The 25,856-nt window shown below is 42.2% G+C and overlaps 1 protein-coding gene across 1 annotated transcript; it reads left to right on the top strand.

Moving 5' to 3' along the window:
• The first annotated feature begins 9,851 nt into the window (after window positions 1-9,851).
• On the top strand, window positions 9,852-21,946 carry LOC130191850 (beta-2 adrenergic receptor-like). The gene is made up of 4 exons (XM_056411574.1): window positions 9,852-10,081; window positions 14,062-14,224; window positions 16,223-16,514; window positions 17,351-21,946. Exons 2-4 carry the CDS (start codon window positions 14,065-14,067, stop codon window positions 18,384-18,386), a joined length of 1,488 nt encoding a protein of 495 aa, XP_056267549.1. The 5' UTR covers window positions 9,852-10,081; window positions 14,062-14,064; the 3' UTR covers window positions 18,387-21,946.
• Window positions 21,947-25,856: the final 3,910 nt, after the last annotated feature.

Raw genomic sequence — 25,856 nt, 5'->3', positions numbered from 1 at the left:
GTATGTTCTATTGCAAGAAGTGATAGTGTCAGCAAGGAAACCAATGAAAGACATGTTGCAGTGAGCATTTTGTAACTTGATGAAATACGCTCATTAAAAAACATTCCTCCATTATACCGATCAAAATCAAGATAGACTCAACAATGCAAAATTTGCAGAATTAAAAATGCCAATGTATGTCACAACTCTGCAAAATATTCTACATACAAAATTGTGAATACTACATTTGGATGTATAAGAGTTTAGGTCAGGTGACAGCCGATAGAACAGCTTCCTTTGAGATGGCAGATTATACCAGAATGGGTTCTGCATCGGGAGCAGAGCTGTGACATAAAGGGATGGATATCGGGAGTTAAGGTGTGACAGCAAGAGGAGGATGTGGAGAGGGAGAAAGAGCAAGGTTTAGGGCAAGGACAGGAAGAGGTGGGAAGAGGAATGTGTTGGGGGTAGATAGACAGGAGGATATGGCCACACTAAACCATATGCATATGAAGGTATGATGTAACAATATGCCCCTGTTAAATTACAGGAAACTACTGGCAGCTACAACTAATTCCACAGCGTACCTACTGTAAACTACAACAGTTTTATACTGTAGAAATGACTACAGTACTGAGCTGTATAGAAAAAAACATTATACTGTTATTTAACCCTTGTGTTGCCTTCGGGTCATTTTGACCCGATTCAATATTTAACCCTCCTGTCGCCTTCGGGTCAATTTGACCCGATTCAATGTTTAATGTCGGTGTTCTTTCGGGAGTCAACAAACAAACATAAAGTACCTCACACTTAAACTTGGAAAACAATATTAATTCTCTGGAGATTTTAATAGCTGGGGTCATATTGACCTCAAGGGTAAAATATGTTAGTAAATATAAAGGTAACAGGAGGGTTAAACATTGAATCGGGTCAAATTGACCCGAAGGCAACACAAGGGTTAAGTGTAAATGCATTAAATAACCATATAATGAGGTTTACAGTATCGCACTGCAAGAAGCTGATGATTTTAAAATGTAACAGGATTGGCAAAAATGGTGGCAAAATTAAAAACCCTATAAATCGCTACTATAGAAAGGACTACGACAAGAGATGGACTGCCAATATTACCAATATGGTATTAATGCGTTTGAAACAGATTAAGTAAATAACAATTTCAAAGTAAAAGCATTTTTGCAAAATACACTAGTACATGAACACTGAATTTTTATAAAGTTTTCTGTACCCGTCTAGAATGCATTACATTATTTTGCATAATAATCTGTTTAAAGTACTGTATAGCCATAGTTATAAGGACTAATTTATAATGCTTAATAACAATAATCATAACAAACAATTTAAATTACTTAAATTGTAAAATATTACAATATAAATAATAATTGTGTTCCATAAGTAAAGTGAAAAATATAATTAAATAGATGTAAGAACAACACACAAAATGTTGAGGCAAACAATGGGCACTTGGAGTGTATTCTAATCACATTATAATACATTATAACAGTGATGAGAATACATTATTAACATAATTATAATATACCATTTTGAGACTTGTTAGCTACAACTGACAGCAGGAACATCTGGATGCAGTGTGAGCTGCTCCTCTTCCCTGGGATTCACAGCTGCTTCCTTTCTCTGGACCAGCTTCCCTGTCTACTTGGAAACTTCCTTCCATTGGCTGGCCTCTGTGCAGCTCCCAGGGTTGAGAGCAATGAAGCACCTACAAACTGTAATAACAGAAAGCATATCAAATATTAGGTGTGGTAAATTAAGATTATTTACACTCAATCCCATTGGATTAAACAACAAAATCTGAATTGTTTTCTCATTATAATGACCTCTGTGTGCATAAAACATGAGAATAATCTCATCGAGAAACCCTTTTGAGAAAAGAAAGACAGAATGGTGATTGTTAATATTAACATGCAATAAGAGTCATGGTGTCACTGTGCTATTAGAGTGGACCCAAAAGCACGACTTAGACAGGATTAACAAAGATGACTGTCTTTAGTTGAAAACAGGCTGGGTCAAACCTGGAGATCAGTCCAAGAAGCAAACAAGTCCAAAAAGGGCCGGGGCAGAAAATCAGAGGTCAGGTCAGGGTAGGCAGGGTCAGAACAGGCAGGTCAGGAATATACACTAATAACGCTGGAGAACTTGGCACGAAAACACAAAACAATCTGGCTGAGGACAAGCGCAAGTGAGGGAACCTAAGTAGAGAGGGACTAACGAGGGAATGGGCAACAGGTGAGATGGGCATGAAGACCAGGTGAAGGTAATGAGGGACTAACGAGGGAGTGATCAGAGGCAGGTGAAGGGAGTTGGACTGACGAGATGGGAAGCAGGATCTGGAATGACATGATAGTTCGTGAGACTGGATGAAAACAACTAATAAACAATGGAAGGTGTGGAGCTAAACTGTAACACATGGACTGGCTGAGAGGGCACAGTGCGCTCAGACATCTGTAGAACATGGACAAAGGTATGAAAACTAAAAAAGACATTGTGTGCATAAGGAAAGTAGACATACAAAAACACACGTGACACCAGCAAGGAGAACTAGTCCCTCAGTTCTGTTTTTCAAGTTTCAAGTTTCAAGTTTTTTATTGTCACATCCCCTTTTATACAAGTATAATCGGTTCGTGAAATTCTTATGTGCAAAACACCCGACAGCAGTAGCAGACTAAAAAAAGAATAAGAATGAGAATAAACTATACAATATCCACACAAAAAAAAGAAGAAAGTATTAACAATATATATATAAAACAATGTAATAGAATATACATCATGGCAATATATATATATAAAACAATGTAATAAAATATACACTTTTTTTGAGACTATATATATATATATATGTATATACATACAATATATATATACAATATATATATATATAAACAATGTAATAAAATATACACCATGGCCATAGATATTCACAGAATATGTTCTGGTGTGTAGTGTTAATGAGGGTCTCAGTCCTTGTTCAGCAGCCTGATGGCCTGACTGAAGAAGCTGTCCCTCAGTCTGTTTGTCGGCACTTGATACTGCGGTATCGCCTGCCTGACGGTAGAAGGGTGAACAGTTTGTGGCCGGGGTGGTTATTGTCTTTCATCATCCGTTTGGCCCTGGCCACGCACCGCTTGGTGTATATGTCCAGGATGGACGGAAGCTCACCTCCAACGATGTACTGTGCCGACCGCACCACCCTCTGTAGTGCCCTACGCTCCAGGGCGGTGCAGTTCCCGTACCAGACGGTGATGCAACCTGTCAGAACACTCTCGATGGTACTGGTGTAGAATGTTCTGAGGATGCGGGGGCCATGTTGAATTTCCTCAGTCGCCTAAGGAAATACAGGCGTTGTTGGGCCCTTTTCACCACGTGAGTGGTGTGCGTGGTCCATGTGAGGTCCTCGGAGATGTGCACGCCGAGGAACTTGAAGCTGCTGAGCCTCTCTACTGCAACTCCGTCTATGGAGATGGGGTGTCCTCTCCTCTCCGCTTCCTGTAGTCCACGATCAGCTCCTTGGTCTTCTTGGCGTTGAGGACGAGGCTGTTCTCCTGGCACCACTGTACCAGTGATCCAACCTCCTCCCTATAGGCTGTCTCGTCGTCGTCGGTAATCAGCCCCAACACTGTTGTGTCGTCAGCAAACTTGATGATGACGTTGGAGCTGTGCATGGCCGTGCAGTCGTGGGTGTACAGGAGTAGAGGAGGGCTCAACACGCATCCCTGAGGGGCTCCCGTGTTGAGGGTCAGCGGCTCTGAGGTGGTACCGCCCATCCTCACCACCTGGCGGCGGCCCGACAGGAAGTCCAGTATCCAGCTGCACATGGTAGAGTGCAGGCCTAGACCTCTGAGCTTGGTGTCGAGCTTGGCAGGAACAATAGTGTTGAACGCTGAGCTGTAGTCCACAACCAGCATTCGCACACAACAGTTCCTCCCTCCAGGTGGGAAAGGGCGGTGTGAAGTGCCATGGCAATTGCGTCGTCGGTGGATCTGTTTTGACGATATGCAAATTGCCATGGGTCCAGCGTGGCAGGCAACATGGAACAAATGAAGTCCTTGACCAACCTCTCGAAGCATTTACTGACAATCGAGGTGAGGGCTACGGGTCTCCAGTCATTCAGGCAGGTTACCTTGGGGTGTTTGGGGACAGGCACAATGGTGGACATCTTGAAGCTCTCAGGAACAACAGCCTGGGACAGGGAGAGGTTGAAGATGTCTGCGAAGACTCCTGCCAACTGGTCTGCACATGCTCTGAGGGCGCGCCCGGGGATGTGGTCGGGACCTGCCGCCTTCCGGATGTCCACCCGCTTGAAGGCTCTGCGCACGTCAGCCTCTGAGATGATCAGCAGGCTGGACTCCTCGGCGGCGCTGCCTTCGGCGGGCTGCCGTTCACGCCGAACCGAGCAAAGAATGTATTTAGCTCGCCTGGGAGGGAGGTAGAGGAGTTCTCTTCACAGCTGGTTTTCCTCTGAAGTCCGTGATTGTCTGTAGCCCTTCCACACACCTCTCACGTCATGGCTCTTGAGCTTTTCCTCCACCTTGTTCCTGAACTCCCGCTTGGCAGAGCCGATGGTCTTCGGAGGTCGTGGCGGGCTCTTTTGTATTCCGCCATATTCCCGAGTCAAAGGCGGTGTTACGCGTCGGAGTGCAGCGCGAACATCGCCATTTATCCACGGTTTCTGGTTGGGATAAATCCGAACCGACTTGGTAGGAACAACGTCATCTATGCATTTCTTGATGAACCCGGTGACTGAGGACGCGTACTCACTGACGTTGTTGTCCGACGCGACCCTGAACATATCCCAGTCAGCACGTTCAAAACAGTCCTGTAGCATAGACTCCGATTGGTCCGACCAGCGTTGCACTTCCTTCACAGCGATTGGTTGCTGCTTAAGCCTCTGCCTGTAGGCGGGAGTAGTTGGATGGGCGGTGGTCCGATTTGCGAACGGTGGGCGGAGGAGGGCTTTGTATCCATCCCGGAAGGGAGTGTAGCAGTGGTCGAGAATCCGCTCCCCTCGTGTTGCTTTTATGTGTTGGTAGAACTTGGAGAACTTTCTTCAGGTTCGCTTTGTTGAAGTCCCCGCCACAATGAAAGCAGCCTCGGGTGTGCCGACTCCTGCTCGCTGATCGCCCGTAGAGTTCCTTCAGCGCTATGTCCGTGTTAGCTTGAGGCGGAATGTACACAGCAGTTACGGTGACTGCTGTAAACTCCGCGTAGCCAGAATGGTCGACACATGAGCATTAGGTACTCCAGGTCCGGGGAACAGAACGACTTGAGAGTATGTACATGACTTTGGTTGCACCAAGATCTGTTTATCATGAGACATACCCCCTCCACGATCTTTACCAGAGAGAGTCTTTGTTCTGTCCGCGGTGGACGGAAAATCCTGCCGGCTCGATGGCTGAGTCGGTAACCTCCTCCGACATCCATGTCTCCGTAAGGCAGATGATGCAGTTGTCCTTAGTTTCCGGGTGGAATTGAATACGAGCCTGTAGCTCGCATAGCTTATTGTCCAAAGACTGTACATTTGCCAGTAAAATGGTGGGTAGTGGGGTCGATTGGCTCGCCGTCTCAGCCTAACCAGCACGCCAGCTCGCTTCCCCCTCCGTCGGCGACGTTTGCGTGAGATCGCGCCTAAAATGGACGGAGATAGTTCCGCTACTGTTCCTGGCGGGACGTCCGAGTAAGAGTTGAAAAACTCTGGTAGGCGGCGAGCAACTGCCGATCCAATCTCCAGAAGTGTGCATCTGTCGTACGTTAACTGGCTGCTAACGTTTTGTGCAAAAATAGTCGCAATAAGAAGAATAAATAACAAAAAACTACTACAAAATCCGGGAGCTCGCAACACAGCCGCCATCACGTACGGCGCCATATCTATGGAGCTGATCTAATCATCAGCCGCTCTCAGTGGCATCAGCATTTATAAGAAGCAAGTTCCCCTCCACTGTGAGGAGAAAAGCAACACAACACACAATGAGTGTTAAAGTAAAGCTCGGCCCTGAACTTATGGAGATTTTATAACACATCAAAATGCATTACAGTGTCGGCCCTTTGATTTAACATTCATAAAATCCAAATGAAATAAACATACTGTAGCAAATTATATCACCTAGTTAACAGAGCCATTAGGTTGAATGTAAATGAGCTATTAGTTATTGTCAGCTCGTTTAACTCAGTTTATTGATTTGATTGCTGAGAAATGCAATATCGAAGTTCTGAAAATCCAATTACTCGACACGCTGGTAACGTCGTCAGAGAAAGCGATAACGATATCAGGTTGTATCCCTCAGCAGTTCAAGGAGACTTCGCTATCAGCTAAAGTAGTTTGAAAGGGTTTGATTACATGCCGGCAACGTGCAGTGAATACCAATAAACCGTATATCATCGATCCGTCAATATTATATGAACTCAACCCACAAGGACGTAACAGGGTAACGATAACTTTGATATCATCCAGATAACCTTGTGAAGTGAACCAAGGTCAGGAAGGAGGAGACCGCCAGGCTCAAAGTCGGGTGAAATCACATTCTCCAATTATTCCTCTTCCTCTTATTCCACCTTGTATCTTCAATATGATGATTTTTTTTAAATGTCGTTAAATTGGCTGTGTGCTAATAAGTCAGTGGGACTCGAGGCAGCGTGAGTTTACATAGATGAGTTATGGGCGAACTCAGAGTTGGAAGAAAAAAATACTTTAGTATACTGTAAGATGGGAAAGTAGCTTGCTGTTGATTCCATGCCATTATCCATACTGCTTATCCTCATTAGGGTCACGGGGCATTGGAGCTGATCCCAGCTGACATTGGGCGAAGGCAGAGGACACCCTGGACAGGCCGCCAGTCCATCGAGGGCACACATAGAGACAGACAACCATTCACACTCACATTCACATCTATGAGCAATTTAGAGATCAATTAACCTGAGCTGCATGTCTTTGGACTGTGGGAGGAAGCCGGAGAACCCGGAGGGAACCCACGCTGCCACGGGGAGAACATGCAAACTCCACACAGAAGGACCGCCCAGACCGGGAATTGAACCCACGGCCCTTTTGCGACAGTGCTAGCCATTACACCTCCGTGCAGCCCCACGGCTTGCTGTTGATCGTTTTTTCTTATTCAAGATTTGAAATCAACATTTGGTATATTCAACTCTATTTAACTGGAGTCAATACATTCAAAGCTGGTTTAAGAAATCGTATGTATAAATGTATCTGCCGGAAGAAATCATCATGGTTTTATCAAATATAAAGTTCAGTACTACACACTACCAGTCCCAGCTCTGGAGCCATTGGTACAGCTGTCTATTTATACAGCATTTGTAGTTACCTTCGCATTGAAAATGCGGAAGGTTATGTTTTGATCGCCGTGTATTTATTTATTATTTATTTATTAATTTATTTATTTATTCATTTGTATGCGTGTTACTCGCATAACTAAAAAAGTATTAAACCGAATCGCATGACATTTGGTGGGATGATTGGTTATTATCCCGGGACCATTTGATTAGATTTTGGGATCGATCGGGTCAAAGGTCAAGGTCATGGAAAGTAAATCACAAAGGACCTCCCACCTCACAGGTGAGGCTCTATAGCAGCCTGTCAGTCAGAGAGCAGAGAACACGGCACCAGGACAACTGAGCCTCATTGAATAGAGCTGAGATTGTTCTGGAATGTTTGATGTATAACACGTGGGTATGTGTCATATGCAAACGCCTTTAAAAGGTGAATTTTGTTGTTGTAAAATGTATAAAATGAGCCCAGCCTCCAGAGGGTGAACGTGACATATGTGAATGTCAGTCAGTTACCAAGGCCACTGGTTCTGCTGTGTTCAATGTTAAAGATGACAGGACCAATGGGGTCTCAATATACTTCTTTTTTTAAACTAATCTGATGTTTCACTGAAGAAACAATTTATCATCCACAATATTAAATACCTCGCTGGCACTTTATAGGTAGGAGCCTCTTTGAAAACACAGCTCTGTGTGAAGTTTGGTCTTTAAAAAGAATGAACTTTTAACTTTTAACTTTTAATTGCGATTAATCGCGATTAATCACGATTAATCGCGATTAATCACGATTAATGAATTTCAAAATGTGCGATTAATTAGTTAAAAAAATTTAATCGATTGACAGCCTTAATTTTAATGTTTTGTACTATCTGGACCTTGAGTCTGAAATAAAAGTTTGATTAATAGATTATATGAAGAATAGTCACTATCTAGAATGTCCTTCTTTTTCTGACAGCAAATAGTTACATTGAGAGGTTGGATCAAGATGCAGAAGTCATGTTGATGGTCACATCTCTCCATCTCTTTGTGTGGTTTCCTCTGCGAACGGAAAGCCCTGTGAAGGAACTGCTTGCCTGCTCAGCAGGATGACGGCACCAGAGTGAGTTTACCCGGCCAGAGCGATGTCAGCAGATCAGCCGGTTCAGAACATAAAGTGCTCAGGCAGATGAATCCCGGTTGTTCATTTGGTCACATATTGTCTCTAGTCGCTCCTTTTGGCCACGGCGATGTTGCTCTGGGCTTCTTCACAAACCTGCTGCAACAAAAATGCATGTTGATCGAAATACAGATGCTCTGATTGCGGTGGAAGCGTTTCCTGCAGAAGCACAACGTGTGACCGAGGGGACATCATCAACAACAGAACATGCACAGCACATCATTTCACTATCTTTCTTGAAATGAACACCGCACTGAAGCAATTTGGCAACGTGGAGAAAAGAAATGATGATGCACCACACAGATGGCTGATGGCACATCCTGTGGAATTATACCATGACTTATCTCCTCTCACGCCACTTGTCAGAATCAGAATCAGAATCAGTTTTATTGGCCAAGTAGTTTGCACAAACAAGGAATTTGACTTGGTAAAGTGTCTCTGTACTTACACAAAATATACATTACAACACAATACAATACAGAACAAACAAAACAAATAGTGCACTCGTGAACATTCATTGAACTCAAACGAACATACTTTACGTTATCGATGCAGATGAGTATTGATTATTGATTCGACATGTGATGGGCTGTTTGGCTGCAGTTTATGATCAGCACAAGGCCGACAGCACTGTGTGTGTAATAGCACATGAACAACTTTAGTTCAATTGAAAATATAACTCAAATACTCAACTTTTTTTTCCTGTGATTAGATGATAAAAACATATAATAATACAGAAACATTGGTTTGGATACACTGTGAAGCATGATTCATTCAGTCTGTTACATTCATTAGACTTTCAGCTCTCATATTACTGAACCTACTGCTTCCTGTAGTGTCCTCTAACCTCCATTCAACATGCAAGAGGAAGTATTGTGTTTACAGTGTTTCGAAATTGTCTCAATTTACCTCGACCCAACCCAAAGTTGTTTTTTGAGTTGCTCAACTGCAACAACGACTTTCAACAGGGTCGTTTTTAATGCAATAATATATAATGAAGCATATGAGAATACACTATAGTTTAAAGCATTCAGGTTGAATGTTGTTGATGTGTTTTTAACTGCTCAACTGTAACCGTACAAACACCTTGCAGCCAAAGCCTGAAGGCTGTGTGTTTTTGTACTGCAGCTTTAACGTGTGAATGTAAAGTCGGGGAGTGTTAAAAAAGACCTCAGTAAACCTTCTCTTAAGAAACGAAAGATACAAACAACTCATGTTTCCAAGTGCTGTCGAGCTGTCAGTCCACTGCAGACGTGCAGCCGACACTAAAAGTGATTCCTTGTCCTCTGATAGGCTACTGTCTTGCTGTGATGTCATGAGGGCTCGCTTATAAAAAAGGGTGAAGGGCTCAGCTGCTTCAAAAGGGCAAATGTGGTCGAGGGCTGAAAGAGTGTATTTACATGTATGGAAAAGAGAGCGGGGCAGTGTGTGTGTGTGTGTGTGTGTGTGTATGTGTGTGTGTGTGTGCGTGTGTGTGTGTGTTACACACAAAAGCAGATACTCACAAGTCAGCAGAAGACAAAGAGAGACCAGAAGCTCCTGACAAACACATTATGAAGAGACTTTGTGTTGTGGATTTAAAGGCATTTGGATGATAGAATCACGGGATTGTGAAGTGCAGGACGGCGCCTGGAGGTAGGAAAACTAACTGGGATTTCAAGTGTGGTGTTTGTACACAGATGCATGCAAATGTTTAATAAAACATTGACTCACGATGACATCACGGCTGTTTTCGTTTTGACTGTTTCAGACGTTCCGTAATTATTAAATTATTCCACCGGTGAGGGATCAGCTCAATGCCATTACAAAACAAAACAAGCTCTCCTGGAGTTATTAAAACATGTTATATAACTTTAACACTGTAAAAAGAGCCGATTTTCACACATTTTAATAACCCTTGCCACAAAAATAAGACCTCTGACCAAATGTAATGAGTGAAATGAGTCAGATCTCTTTACTTTCTTTAGTTAGTTTCTCAGATCCAGTGAATCCAAACTATAGCTTTCATCTTTAATATGGTTTATTCGATCAGGACAGCAACAGGTTTTATGACTCAGTTGTTTGAGCATGTGTGTGTTCCACAAAGTGTACACAGACGTCTCTGTCATCAGTTTATCCTCTAAGCTGCACAAGCTATTGTGTGCATTTACGTGCTGACTGAGTACAATCACCGCTAATCTCTGCCTAAATATTGGGATATGTATGTCACAGGAAATCCTTTATGTTTGATGCTATGCCTCAGAGAGTTCCTTTGTGTGTGTGTAGGTGTTTAAACAGCGAAGGCAGGGTGTAGAGCACCCTGGGTGTAGAGTGACCGAAGACTTTTTTCCCCAGAAGCTTGACTCTGCCGCTTAGGTTATTGATCCGTTCGTCACAAGCACCATTAAAGGGTCATAAGTATAAAGGGTGGCAGGTAATCTTCACGCTTCGTGAAGAAAGCTACAAATTCAGCTAACATGTTACAAACATGAATAAAACAGTCATTACTGGGGTTATAAATAACCTGGTATTGGATTGGGTTCGATGGCCGTGCTGATTCATTACAAATGAAACAGCCTCCGGATCCTCAGTAATGAAAAGATTGATTTTTAAAATGAGTCTGCAGTCAACTTTCTAACAGATCCATCACTGGCACCATTATGTTTCTGGAACATGTGCTGAGACATTTAAAGAAGCAGCAACTTATTTTATTTACAAAAAAATTATAATAATACAAAATTATCTTGACATGGCCCCCCCCAAAATCCCAAAGTTTTGCTCATTAATGTTGCTCATTAACCATGAGTAAGATCTTGTGAATCAATGCATTCCTTCACAGCTGGCATCGACTTGTGTTGTGAGTTTTTGGATTGTTTTGGAACAAAGCCAACACACATAAATCCAGCATGCACACAGAATATCCAATTGACCAAACCCCCTGTGGAGCTAGTGAGCGCATTAAAACACTTAAACTCTTCTATATATTATATTCTATATAACTCCCTTCTTGAATTAATGAACCTGTTAAAAACTTTTGGTAGATATGCAGGATATAAATTAAACCTACAAAAAACACAAATCTTGACCTTTAATCTGTTCCTATTTCAAGCACTCCCTGTAGAAATTCCCCCGAAACAATTCTCTGAATTGGATAAAATCATTTCAAGATTTATCTGGCAAGGGAAAAAACCAAGGTTTAATTTAAAACTCTACAACTTCCAAAAGAAGAAGGAGGAATGGCTCTACCCAACTTTAAAAATTACTTCTATGCTGTTCAGATTAAACCCTTAATTAACATGTGTACTCCATTTTATTGCGCCAGGTGGAAAGATATTGAACTCTCTATTATGAATGACCCCCCAATTCAAGCAGTATTAGCACACAAACACCTGGGAAAACTTATCGACAATTTCCAAAACCCATGGATCAAATTCAATTAAAAAATCTGGAACATGATAAAAAGAGAATATAAACTAGATCATAAACTACAAATACTTCAATGGTGCGCCTATGACCCGGGGTTCAAACCAAATGAAATGGATCATAGATTTAAATATTGGATCCCAAAAGGTATAACGACATACTATTCTTTGACAGATAAAGGACAACTAAAGGACTTTGAACACCTAAGGGAAAAATATCGTCTTGAAAAATCTGATTTTTATAGATATCTCCAGATACGCAACCATTTCGAACATAACATTAGAAATACAATAGACCTTGATGAACCAATACTAAGAATATTTCTCGGTGCTTACCAAAACGAATCAAACAGAGGTATTATCTCTAAATCCTACAAGGGCCTTATGACAAAAAAAATCCCACACTGCAGTATATGTAAAGGAAAAATGAGAAAGAGATGGCAACCTCTCAATATCCAACGAGTGTGTAAATCCCAATGGAAATGTACCAATTCTCATATATGGCGGGAATTTGCATGGAAGTGTGTTATTCGTTTCTTTATTTCACCGAAGCAGAAGGCACGCATCGCGGGAGGGGATGCCACATGTTGGAGACGGTGTGGGGCTCAAGAAGCAAATCACTGGCACATATTTTGGGAGTGCCCTGTCATAAGGCCTTTCTGGGCAGATTTTCATCAAATATTGGAAATCATACTTAACACTGACTTGCCCCTGGAATGTGCAACTTTATTCTTCGGAAAATTGATTTTCAAACAGGGCGACAAGATAAATACATGTTTGGCATTTTAATAACCGCTTGTAAAAAAGCGCTCACTAGACGCTGGCTGCTCCCTGAGGCCCCCACGATTCAGGAGTGGATAGACATAGTAAATGACATCTATGCTATGGAAAGGATCACCTTCTCCCTCCGCCTTCAGAGAAGTATGTTTATTCAACTCTGGGACAAGTGGGTGAAATATGCAAATCCAATACGGACAGATCCTGTGGAGATCCTTGTCTGATGTATTTCTCTGTTTGTATGTACACTCTCCCAAAAATGTTCAATGTTATTTAATTTGAAAAACTGGATGGTATATATTGAATACTACACCTGTGCTACACCAAAAACGAAAGAAAAAAAATTATAAAAAAACAACAACTCTTCTATAAGAGCATGGAGAACAAATACACAGGTAGATTGCAGCTTAGATGACAAGCAGCTACTGTATGATGATCCTAAACCAATGCTGATACTTGAGCCCAGTAAAATATGTTCCCTACAATCAGTACCGCTGCTAACCATGTTGGTGGGGGGGGGTGCTAGTGAGAGTGTGCTCACCTGTGTGCGCGGATGTGTCGGCGCGCATCACGGCAGAGCGATGCGACCCGAGAAGTGTTAACGGGGGTGGGGGGGGGGTGCTGAACGATTAAATATATCTCTTGTTCTGCCTGTTTTGTGAAATACATGCCTACAAGGCGCCTAATATTTCTAGACTGAAATAAAATCGGCATTATAATTATTATAACTATGAGGATTTTTTTAGTTGCCTATTTTGTGGTGCCCCCTCAGGACTTGGTGCCCTACGCGTAGTGCGCGTTATGGGAGCGCCGGCGCTGCCTGTATACAATTATGACAAATATTTGCATTGTGATCCAGTCTAGGCAGACAAGTCACTTTGTGCTGCATTATTCCACATAACATATTGCATATGTGTGTATTCTTCTCACTGCAACATACTGTAAGTCCAACCAGAGCCAAAAGGTGCAATAAATTCATGCACTGCCTGGTTTTGCTCTGCCAATGTTTGCAAATACCACTGCTGCATACGCTGGGGAGTGCTTAGGTCAGAGCCTTGACGCCCAATGTAAACAGGAACTTCTCTGCATGTCATCCCTCCTCTCTCTCTGCCGCGTAGACATCAATCCTGCTGCAGTTCTTGGCAAGACCGACCCGACCGTGTAGCTGGTTGAAGCCGAGACGATTGGCCAAGGTTAGGCTTTGACCTTAAGTAGTTCGAGTAAGGATAGCTCATTGGTCATTGCATAGGAATTGAACTCATTTGGGTCTTTCATCTGAAAATACTGCTCCAATTTCCACAGAAAATCACACACTTTTCTGACAAGCAACCGGTCCAGAACAGAAACACGCAATGACTTCAAAAACCGGAGCTCGAACCTACAACGCGCGCGCCGTCTTAATCCACGATGAACAAAGCTGTATTTTTCTGACCGTAGATCATGGAACATGAGAGTGCTGTGTCAGCACCGGCGAACCAATCACAGTACCGCAACACCTCCCTGGTTTCTGATTTGTTGACGAGATCTTCGGAGTACAGCGATGCGGAGCTGGTGCTGCTGGGTGTTGCAATGGGTATTCTGGTTCTGGCCATCGTGTTTGGTAAGTTTTCGTTTGTTGGATGAATTGATTACCTACCACTTAAGCCCCATTGCCCCACCTGTGGGGCAGATTTGATGTTTTGTTCTAAACTGTCTATAATATTATAATAAACATGAGCAAATATATTGATGTTGTACATCAAATTAAAGAAGACAACTGGGGCTACAAGTATCAGTGAGCCATTTAAACACAACTCAAACACCAACTGAAATAAAAATACAAATATCATGATCATAATTTTGTCAGGTGTCGGCCCACTCAGAACGTTTCCGTAGCTAGCGACATGTAGCTTTGTGCAATCATAAAAGAAGAGATGTTCGAAAGCAAGAGGACTTCACACAGATTCTCAATATCTTTACAGAATCCTTCTGCACCAAAGAATCACGGAGATATAAGCCAAAGAACACAGAAATATTAATCGCTTCATAGCTTTACATTCAGCAAATTCAACATACTTTTGTTCTTGAGAAGAAGAAAAACGTTTCTCCCCTGCATTCCAGCTGGCATGGCTTTAGTGTGTGTGTATGTCCTTTAAAACCAGGCGGACTTTTGGGGAAGCGTCATAATCAGCTGTCAGGAAGTTCAATTTCAGCGAATCGGATTTCACATTTCAAATATGGCGACGCCTTTCTGTCTCCTATTGGCTCACAGTGCTGTCAATCTTGTCTTTCTTGGTACCAATCGATTCTATTGGCTCTAAGTATTCCAATGACGTGTCGTTCTTTAAAATCCGCCCTTCCCCGGCGGAGATATCTGCGCGCAACAGCTGCGCTGTGACAGATCCAAAAACCGGCTTTACGCACAGCACGCACGCGCACAGCACCACTTTGTTTGATCGTTTTTTAATCTTTGATTTACTGTTTTAAAGCCACATAATGATGTATTTGCATGTATTGATCACCACAAGTAAAAGTGAAAGTGAAAGAAATGGTTTGGTACATGAGAAAAGTCAAATGGCACAGATGGTGCTTCAATGTGCCCAAATGCAAATTTTAGAGACCTCGCCTAAATTCTCTTAACTAAAAAGTCTCCAACTATTGTTCTGCTTTATTTTTTCCGAGTCAAACTTTGCAGAGAGTCTGTTCACAAGTTGTATTATTATCTGGGTGATTTTAGGCCTTTGCTGTGCATCCATCCAGGATATATTCATCCTGAAAGTGCTTTTTTTTCTAATCGAACCTGAAACTTCTATGAAAATAGAAGATTCATCTTTATTTACTCTTAACCAGTAACATATATGCTAATATTTACACATCTGAACAAAAGCTCACATGTGTTCCCTTTATTATAACACCAACATTATTCAAATAGCTTGTGTGGTTGCAGAGCTACACCCTTTTTAGTTTGGGTATGTCATTTCGAGCAGAAACCTAAAAAAACGGGTGGGGGTTAACAGGTTTTAAAGTAACATTATGCAACAATTGTACCTTAAAATAACAGCTTGAAAAAAATTGTGCCGCTACAATGACTTTTAATATGGCGATTTGCGCCTCCGCTATTGCCATCGGGGGTCTGTGGGGAAATAACTCCGCTATGTAGGATTCTGGAGCCGCCCGATTTTGGTGTTGTCAACAATATTGTATTCGATCACACGTACTCCACATTCAAACATTTAGAAAACAACGTATATAGGCTGAAAACGCGATCGGTATTTCATCGAAACTAAATGTCATTCTTTTGGTTATGTTAGCATTCATCTCCGATATCACAATGAATAAAACTATGCAGTCATATTTATGTAAAATCTTTGAATATTCTTACCTTATCGGTTGACATCATTTCTTGGTTTCTGACTTCGTCTGGTCATCAATACAAGTGTATGCGAGGCTGCATCTATCGTAACTGGGTATTTACGACACTGAAGTAAACGTTAAATACCTCCAAAACTGAAGGGGGCGCTAAAATGGAAAAACTCCACTATGGGGCTTTAAAGTATGAAGACTAAAATTAAAAAAATGAAAACCTTAAATCAATCTAAATCAATGTTATGCCGTCCAGGTAACGTGCTGGTGATCACCTCCATCCTGCGGTTCCAGCGGCTCCAGACAGTCACCAACTTCTTCATCGCCTCGCTGGCGGTTGCCGACCTCATCATGGGTCTGGTCGTGGTCCCCTTCGGCTCCAGCTACATCCTGCTGGGAACCTGGCAGTTTGGAAAATTCATGTGCGAATTCTGGACGGCGACCGACGTGCTGTTTGTGACGGCCAGCATCGAAACCCTGTGCGTGATTGCAGTGGACCGTTACCTCGCCATCACCTCGCCGCTTCGCTACCCGACGCTACTCACCAGGTATGAACGAGACGTTTAGTTGTTTGTTGTGTAGAAAATTTGTTTCATTTAAGAAGCTTTTATTCAAACCTCTCTGTCGCACTACCTAAAAATGAATGCGATCTAATTATGTTGTAGATATCGTACAAATTACACATCAATGCATATGTAATTCACGTAATCATGAACAAGGAAGTATAAAGACTGTAGAAATCCTGACAGAGCGAGTGGGAGGGGTCAAACTAACAAAGGTCTTTCACCCAGGAGGCCTCCGTTTGTGTCCCGTGCCAAGTTTGATTTATTAAGTAATTTCCGTAGTTAATTAACATCACTGACATAATTATTTTATGACCAGAACCCCGATCTTTCACGAAATTTAACCAGTTTTGTTCCCCCAAAATAATTAAGTTGTGAAGAAGGAAGTTTATTTTGAAAAGACTGTATGCATGTAACGAGTAGAAATTGAAAAAAATGTCAGGATTTATGTTGCAATACCCACAAGAAATTAGAACTTTTTTGTAAAATCCCATTGAAAGAGGAAGCGTCGACTCTCTACATGCTTAAAGCTTTCCAGCATGCGAAACATCGAGCCGCACGCCAACCAGCATGATCGCGGCAGGCCTTTTATCTATCGTCAAGTCAGAAAAACTTAAATCTAAACACAAATGCAATGCGTATGTGATAGTGTGTTAGTTAACTAATTGAGCCTATCATGTTGCTTTTATTACACTTTAATTACACTTTTATTACACTTTTCGACAGCCAACATTTTGTTGATTCTAAATATTTCACCTGTCAGTTTTCACTCTCACATATTGACCAATATGTTTACTCTCTTGTCTCCTTCCGCTGACCAGGGGTCGGGCCATCGCCGTGGTCCTTGGGGTTTGGGCGGTGGCCTCCCTCATCTCCTTCCTTCCCATCTATCTGGAGTGGTGGGTGTCAAAAGATGAACAAGCGCGCAAGTGCTTGGCCGATGAGTACTGTTGTGATTTCAACACCAATGCGGCGTACGCCGTGTCCTCCTCAATCGTGTCCTTCTACCTCCCGCTGGTGGTGATGATTTTCCTGTACACCCGTGTCTTCCAGGAGGCGCAGAAACAGCTGGAGAAGATCAGAGGGAGGGAGAGGCACTTCAATAACTTGCATTACACTGCACAGCTGGCTGATCCCGATGATAGTCCGGCGATGAATAAACTGGCAGGAAGTGAGGTGGGAGAAGAAGAAGCGGGAGAGGACAGACTAAACATGCAGAAAGCAGGAGGTATAGACAATGTCAGGGTGGAAAAGTCTGCCGAGAACAGAGCGAGGACAGAAAAAGGGGAAGGAAGACACTCCGCCGCGAAGCGTCTGAAGTTCTGTCTAAAGGAGCACAAGGCTGTGAAAACTCTGGGGATCATCATGGGGACCTTCACGTTGTGTTGGCTACCCTTCTTCATCCTCAACATCCTGATGACCTTCCTCAACTTGGGGGACATCAAGTTGCTCTTCAGACTCCTGAACTGGCTCGGATACTCCAACTCGGCCTTCAACCCGCTCATCTACTGCCGCAGCCCCGACTTCAGGCACGCTTTCCAAGAGGTGCTCTGTTTGGGGAGCAGATGGGGGAGCGGGGGGCGGGGGCGGTGCAGGGACAGACACCGTCACGCCAAGCCCCCAGGTCGGACCAAAGGGAACTCAGACCTGAACGGGGTCAGGGGGCTGGACATTCAGCAAGAGTTAGGGTGGAATGGCAGTCTGGAGAGCTCCATCCAGGACAGCTCGCTGACTCTGGCTCAACCGGCTTCTTGCCATGAGCAGGTTTTAGAAGGAGCTCCCAGTTCCCTGACCCACTGGCAGGCGGACAGTTCAGCTGATGGGAGCTGTGAGGGAAATCTGGCTTCTCTTGCTTGACCAATTAGGACATTCTGTGTGCAAAGTCATGCGGTGAGCATCAATTAAATGGAGCTCACGATGACTCACGTTTCACATCACTGTCCCTCTTTACAGCTGGATTATTCCTATTAACAGCTCCACGAGTGAATTATGTTTAACAGTATTTGTCATTTGGAAAAGTCTGACGTCAAACTTTAAGTGGATTTTCAAGGCATCATAACACAACATATCGAGGTACAATTACGCCGTACACAATGCAAAAGGAGACAAAGAGTATAACCTAAAATATAATGATTACAGCATTATCAAAATGAAACTAAACATTACGAGCTTCCCCACATTGGTACAATGGGGCAATCATTTGAAGATGTCTCTATTGTTTTGTTCACACATAAAGGTGATGTTTTAATTGACAGTCCATACATTGTTTATCTCTAAATTACAGGAAAAGAAATATAGGAATAAAATATGTCAGGACATTTTACTGTTACATGTGAATGACTGCTGGTAAAATATTCAGACTGAATTGAGGAACATCTCGTGTGGGTACCATAGTTATTGTTTTGCTTAAAAACAACTGTGAGGATTTAAACAGTTCTGTGTTTTAATCATTATGAATTCATACTAGACCGTGACTGATCATTTTCTACCAAAACTCACCACATTTGCAGTGCTAATAACCAGAAGAGTTTGGCACAACCAGCCAAATTCTATCAAGCAAAGATTTTAAAAATGCATTTTGTTTGCCACTAAAAAAGTCTTATTTGAAATAGAGGGTCTCATTTGAGGCTCCCTTATGATAACCTTCTTAGATGTGTGTTTTTCATTCCTACCGGATAAACATTACATATGGTCCAAGATCATTTTCCGTCAGACAAACATCTGAGACTTGTGACTATTAGCTGGAAAACGTTTCCTTCCTCTTTATCTCTCCAAACAATCAGCATCTAGTTGCTTCTATTCGATCACATTTTATCTCAATATTATCTTTCACACAGAGCTGGGGAGATCACCTGCATGCACTGGGATGTGGTTTTTATAACATTGTCAAAAACACAACACATATTCTTAATACTCACTTTTCATATTACTCAGCAACGAAAAGTGTGTTTTGATTAGTTTTTATATCTTTATTTTCCAAATTTAAAGTGATGATGATAAAGTAGCCCGCACACAGTTTAGCAATAAAGACTCCCCAGTATCAGATTACATCATACTCCAAGTGGCTGCTTTTATATGTATATATAATTTTTCAAAATATGTGTGTGTGTGTGTGTGTAAAATTACACCTAATAAGTTATTGAAGGTTAATAAGTGGCATGTGTGTGTGTGAAGTATATATGATCTGTACATGTGTGTGTCTGTCTGTATGTGTATTTGTGATCTTTAAACATGCCATTGGATATTTATAATTAACTGTCAGGTGTCATGAGACTTGGATTAAACTAACTGTTGAAAAATATACACTACCGTTCAAAAGTTTGGGGTCACTTAGAAATGTATTTATTTTTCAAAGAAAAGCACTGTTTTTTCAATAAAGCTAACATGAATCAAAAATACACACTTTCCATTGTTAATGTGGTAAATGACTATTCTCGGTGGAAGTGTCTGGTTTCTAATGAAATATCTCCATAGGTGTATAGAGGCCCATTTCCATCAACGATCACTCCAGTGTTCTAATGGTACATTGTGTTTGCTAATCGCCTTAGAAGACTAATGTCTGATTAGAAAACCCTTGTGCAATTATGTTAGCACAGCTGAAAACAGTTATGCTGGTGATATAAGCTATACAACTAGCCTTCCTTTGAGCTTGAAGTTTGAAGAACAAAATTAATATTTCAAATATTAATCATTATTTCTAACCTTGTCAATGTCTTGACTATATTTTCTATTCAATTTTCAATTCATTTGATAAATAAAAGTGAGTTTTCATGGAAGACACGAAATTGTCTGGATGACCCCAAACTTTTGAACGGTAGTGTATATTTTTAAATATCAACAAAAAAGAACCAACAAGTTGTTTTCATGTCGGATCATGTTTGTTATTGCATGTGGAGTTGAAGCAGCACTGAAACACGAGTCTCCACTCACACAATTATATTTAGCTGTATATGTATCTTGAATTACTTCGACAAACTAAAGGTTGTCAGGTGTTTAGCTTTTAACCAAAGGAGTGGATTCTATTTCCTACCTCCATCAGACCCACATGAATGTCAAGTCATCTCTGAAAATATGTATTCGTCCAAAAGCTGTTCGATATTTTTAGTATTGTGAGTAAAGAAGAATGACGTTTTGACATTGTGCTGCTTGTATCTGTTGCTCATCTGTGTGTGTGTGTGATCTGAAGAGGCAAAGAGAGAGAGAGAGAGAGAGAGAGAGAGAGAGAGAGGTGAACAAACAAACAGATCAGGGGATTGAGGTTATTTGGGCCGAACGAGCAGCTGTCTTTATGATTGGACGTTAATTAAATTACAATATAATTTTATTCTGGTATGAATCATCAGGAATCACAGTTTGTTGGACTGGGTGCTAATCTAATGCTTTCTTTACAGTGGCACATTTTTTATTTTAGCATCGGCGCTCACTGACCATACACAAAGGTTCAAAGAGAAACAGTGTGACTGCGAACACGCGGTTGACCAAGCAGAACATTCATCCGAAAATCTAATCTCATTTAATCTCATTTTCCTAAAGGGGATCCTCCTCTGTTGCTCTCCTGCAGGTTTCTTCCCTTTTTTTCCCCCTGAAGGGTTATTTGGGAGTTTTTCCTGGTCCGATGTGAGGTTTTGGGGCAGGGATGTCTATGTGTACAGATTGTAAAGCACTCCGAGACAAATTTGTAATTTGTGAAATTGGGCTATACAAATAAACTGAATTGAATTGAATTGAATTAAAGCATAAGAGAAAAAACAATAACTCCCAAAAAAAGCAATAATAAAATCAAATCAAAAGGCTCTTTGTCAACAAAAAAATTGTTTTACCAGGAAATGTGATTTCATGTCACGCTGCAACTTTAACCTTTTTAACTAAGGCCATGGGACAGAGGCCTTTTGTGTTTATCCAGTCATCCAAGTTAGTCATGAAGACCCGACCTGTCTGTTTGCATTCAAGTCAACGCGTGTGTGTGTGTGTGTGTGTGTGTGTGTGTGTGTGTGTGTGTGTGTGTGTGTGTGTGTGTGTGTGTGTGTGTGTGTGTGTGTGTGTGTGTGTGTGTGTGTGTGTGTGTGTGTGTGTGTGTGTGTGTGTGTGTGTGAGGCTTGACGTACAATAACAGGTGCAGGCGGTCACAGCAGCTGCAGTATCAGCTGCTGTGGAGGAAATACAATCAGCTATACGGCCTTAATTCACACACACATGCAACTTTACAGTTTGATGGGAAAGACACTGTGCGGCCGACTTGTGTGTCTGTGAATGTGACCTGTTTCCACGGAAATTCAATATGCAACGTTGATACACTTAATATGAATGTCTTTTTGTCGCGTGTCCTGTATCTATTACTGTCCGGTCTTCCTTTCGTTCGTTTTTATTATTAAAACCTGCCACGGTGCCGTCTCCTGAACGTGTGCCCGTGTTGTGGATCGTGTTTATTGTTTTTTTAAACGAGCCTATGCCGAGTAAACATGGCTTCCACGGCTGCATGAAGATGAGCCAACCACTGGAGGTCCATGAAAACAACGTTTGTATCTGGTGCCATGTTCCTCTTTTAATTTATGCTGAACGCTTCTGCCCTTGTCGCATTGCTGAGGAGAGAATCTCATGCAAAGAAATGATGAAAATACTGTAGATAGATATTATGAATTCAATGTAAACTGAATCTCAGTGTTCAGGCAGATTTAAACATATATAAATACAAAGTATAGCATCTTTTCCTCTTTCTGAGTATCTGTTTACAACACTAGATAAAGAAACCGACTAATTAAGAGGCCTTCTTTCAATGTGTTACATCCTCGTGCCGCCTTCCTTTCTCACGCATAAGTGTGTCTGCCCTCACTTCTCTGGCAAACATTTGTCTGGGCGTGTGTCTGTGTTTTATCCTGTTACGAGGTGTTAACTGGCATTATAACACTGGCAATAGGCAGGGATCAATGTCCTGAGTGAACAGTCACCCTCAAAGACACAAGTATTTACATGCATGATTACAGACACACACACACACACACACCCCTGTTGACAGGCCGATGCATTTTAATCCTAGTAGATCAAAATAAAGACCCTGTGGGCTGAGTCTCAGGCCTTTGTACACTACACAGAGCTGGATGTGTGCCCTCTATACACACACACACACACACACACAGTCTCTCGAATACCTGCAAAAAGGCACAAACATGTTGTTACACTGTGCGTCCTCAAATGCATATGCACAAGTATAAGCATGCACAGACGCCCGTCTCTCATGTCACATGTGCATAAAACATGAGCATGTGTAACCAGAGGCGCACGCATGCACACACGGGCTGTGTGAATGCATGTGCACAGACACACAATGTCCTGAATGTGTGTGCCAGGTGTATCTTGTGATCACAGAGAGTTTATAGAGTCGGTGTTGCTCCCTGAACTGTAGCCGACCCAACATGTCCGGACAAAAGGCCAGGATGGTTCTGTCTGTGCATGGTGTCACACACATTTTCTCCAAAAAAGATGTAAAATCCATGAGCTGTGATGTATATCTCAGGGTACAGTTAAAGCTGAGGGGCTTTTCAACCCCTAAAGTCACGATAGTGTCTCTAAAAGGCAACAACCTGCGCAGTATCTCTAGTTGCAACACATGCATGATGATATTTATTGTATTCTTCACTTGGAGGGTCAGTTTTGTACGTTTTTGTCCCAAATAGGAGTTCCAGATGTAGACGAACGCAGACTATAAAACACAGCGCTGGAGTTCCATTGACACAATTTAAAGCAAGGTGTATGAACATTTCGAAGGCAGCTTTATCTGACAGTATTTTCTCAATTTTAAAGAATATAATGTAACACCCTGTTCTGTTTCTCCTGTGTTCCGTGTCTCCTCTGTCTCCTGTGTGTCTTCTCTGTCTTAATTGTTTAATTCCCTGCACCTGCCCTCAGCCACTCTTGTCTCGTTAGTCTGATGTCGTACACCTGTGTTTCCCCCCCTATATATTGTCAGTCTTTCCCTTGTCTGCTGTCGGATTGTCGTCTCTAGTTCCGTGTCTTTTTCCCGTCGTCCTGTCTGTCGTATCTGATCCTGCCTGCTTCGACCCTGACCGACGATCCTCTGCCTGCCCCTTTTGGACCTTGTTTTTTTGTAAACTGTTTTGCCTCATTAAAGAGTGTTTTTTTTGTTATTTATATTGCGTCCAGCCTGTCTCTCTGCGCCTGAGCCTCACCCCGTCACAAAGACCTGACATATAAGGTGCTTGCATGCATCTGTTTGTGTGTGCATGTCTGACCACGGTTGCGATGCTATAACGGCCACACAATCTGTTCACTATACTAAAATACACCTCTGTAGAGGTTTCTACTTGATGACACACACAACAACCTTGTACTTCCATCTTTGTGAGGACACTCATTGTCATAATGCAATCCCCAGTATCCTGACCTTAACCATCACAACCACCATTACCCTAACCCAAACCTAATTCGAACATAAAACCCAGTCGGAACCCTTTAACAGGCCTTTGAAGGTCTTTCCCAAAGTGAGAATTGGTCAAAATCTCCTCACGTTGAAAAAATGGCTTCACTCGTAAGGTTGAAAACTGCAATCGATCCTCACAAAGATAGCTGTCATGATCGCTACTCTACTATTGTTTCAGAGCAAAGAATTGAAGCAGGACCCCCCAGACTCAAGAACCGAGGTCCATCACTTAGTCAGATATTAGTCTTAGTCTATATTTTGTATCTTTACCTTCGCATTGGAAATGCGGAAGGTTATGTTTTGATCGCCGTGTATTTATTTATTTATTTGTATGTGTGTTCTTCGTATAACTCAAAAAGTATTAAACCGAATCGCATGAAATTTGGTGGGATGATTGGTTATTATCCGGGGACCATTTGATTAGATTTTGGGATCGATCGGGTCAAAGGTCAAGGTCAAGGCCATGAAAAGGTCAAAATCTTCTTTTTACCATAGCGCGGTCAATTTGTATCCAATTGGCATGCAACTAATGCCAAAATGTGGCTGCGGCGAAGGTATGCGCTCTACCGAGTGCCCGTTCTAGTTTATTAATGTTGTAATGTGCACCCGCTGCTGTGATCCTGCAATTTCCCCACTGTGGAACTCATAAAGGAATATTTAATCTACAAAATCTAAAAAAAAAATCCTCTTGCACCCTCGACCTAAGAGGCAGGTAATCAAGGCTACGGAAGCCCCTAACCCTAATCCTCTAGTACAGGCCAATACGATAACACTCGTGCAGCGTTTTATAAATGGTTATCCAGCTCAACAGATATTCTGTTATGTGTCACAATAATGAACTCCTGCTGCAGCGACTCCCGAGCCGCGGGATGAATAGCAGAGAGGCAGTCTGTTCGTGTCAAGAAGGAAAGAGGCCAAGCTCAGCCTACCGTGCCTGAATATCCAGCTTTTGGAAAGCACAGATGTTTGTTTTCATCTTTCATCTTCTCTTAAATAGAAAACACTCCGTCAGTGCTATGTGAATCTGACACTCAATAACAAATTGGTTCATGAGTCTGAAGCGGCCGACACTTAATAATCCTTCCCTTGTTCTCCTGTAGTTGCGGATGTCAGGCTCCAAGAGAAGTCCTGACCATAGGTGGAGTCCTGAGTGAGGGAAAGTCCCAAGCTGTCAAACATTTCAGAAAGGAAAATATAGCGTGCATTCACTCAAATCACTGGTGTGTCCCTGTTGGGATTGAGAAGTCGCAAAGGTTTCAATACGAGCAGCAATCTCTATATGGGAACCCAACATCCAACCACTCAACACTACAGTTTAGAGTCTGCAGCTTTGGTCTATAAATAAGGCCTCTCTTATCTTCCTCACACGTCATTCTGCCGTAACACACTGACCAGGCGACTAACTGTAAATGAGACCCTTGATCTAGTTTTGGATCACATCCCAGATCACTCAAGCAGGGTTTAGAGCAGGGGTCGGGAACCTATGGCTCGCGAGCCATATATGGCTCTTCCGGTGACGGCATATGGCTCCCAGACAATTTTGAGTTGGAAAAATAAATAAAAAATCTCCACCCGCCCCCCTGAATTTTCTCTATCGCGCCAGATTACAGCAGAAGTCATTTAAGGTCCTTTTCTTAAAGACGTCTTTGTTCTTTTATTAAACAGCCGTCTGTTATTGATCGTCTCTACACAGCAGCATGTCACTCTGTCTCTACGTGTCGCGTTGAAAATACTATATGGCTCTCAATTAAATATATTTAGAAATATTTGGCTGTTATGGCTCTCCCAGTCAAAAAGGTTCCTGACCCCTGGTTTAGAGGTACTAGTAGGTGGATTTGTTTTATTTTATGTTGTTATACCAGCTGCTTCCAGTCTCTATGCTAAGCAAATAA

Source organism: Pseudoliparis swirei, chromosome 3 (assembly GCF_029220125.1).
Source record: "Pseudoliparis swirei isolate HS2019 ecotype Mariana Trench chromosome 3, NWPU_hadal_v1, whole genome shotgun sequence".
NCBI classification, from domain to species: Eukaryota; Metazoa; Chordata; class Actinopteri; order Perciformes; family Liparidae; genus Pseudoliparis; species Pseudoliparis swirei.
This window is presented reverse-complemented; position numbering and strand designations above follow the sequence as displayed.

What these genes read in the sequence shown, in the direction of transcription:
- LOC130191850 (XM_056411574.1), top strand. Translation starts at nt 14,065, where the DNA reads ATGGAACATGAGAGTGCTGTGTCAGCACCGGCGAACCAATCACAGTAC. An exon ending in GGTTCTGGCCATCGTGTTTG is followed by an intron (nt 14,225 to 16,222) that starts GTAAGTTTTCGT and finishes TATGCCGTCCAG; the next exon opens with GTAACGTGCTGGTGATCACC. An exon ending in TACCCGACGCTACTCACCAG is followed by an intron (nt 16,515 to 17,350) that starts GTATGAACGAGA and finishes TCCGCTGACCAG; the next exon opens with GGGTCGGGCCATCGCCGTGG.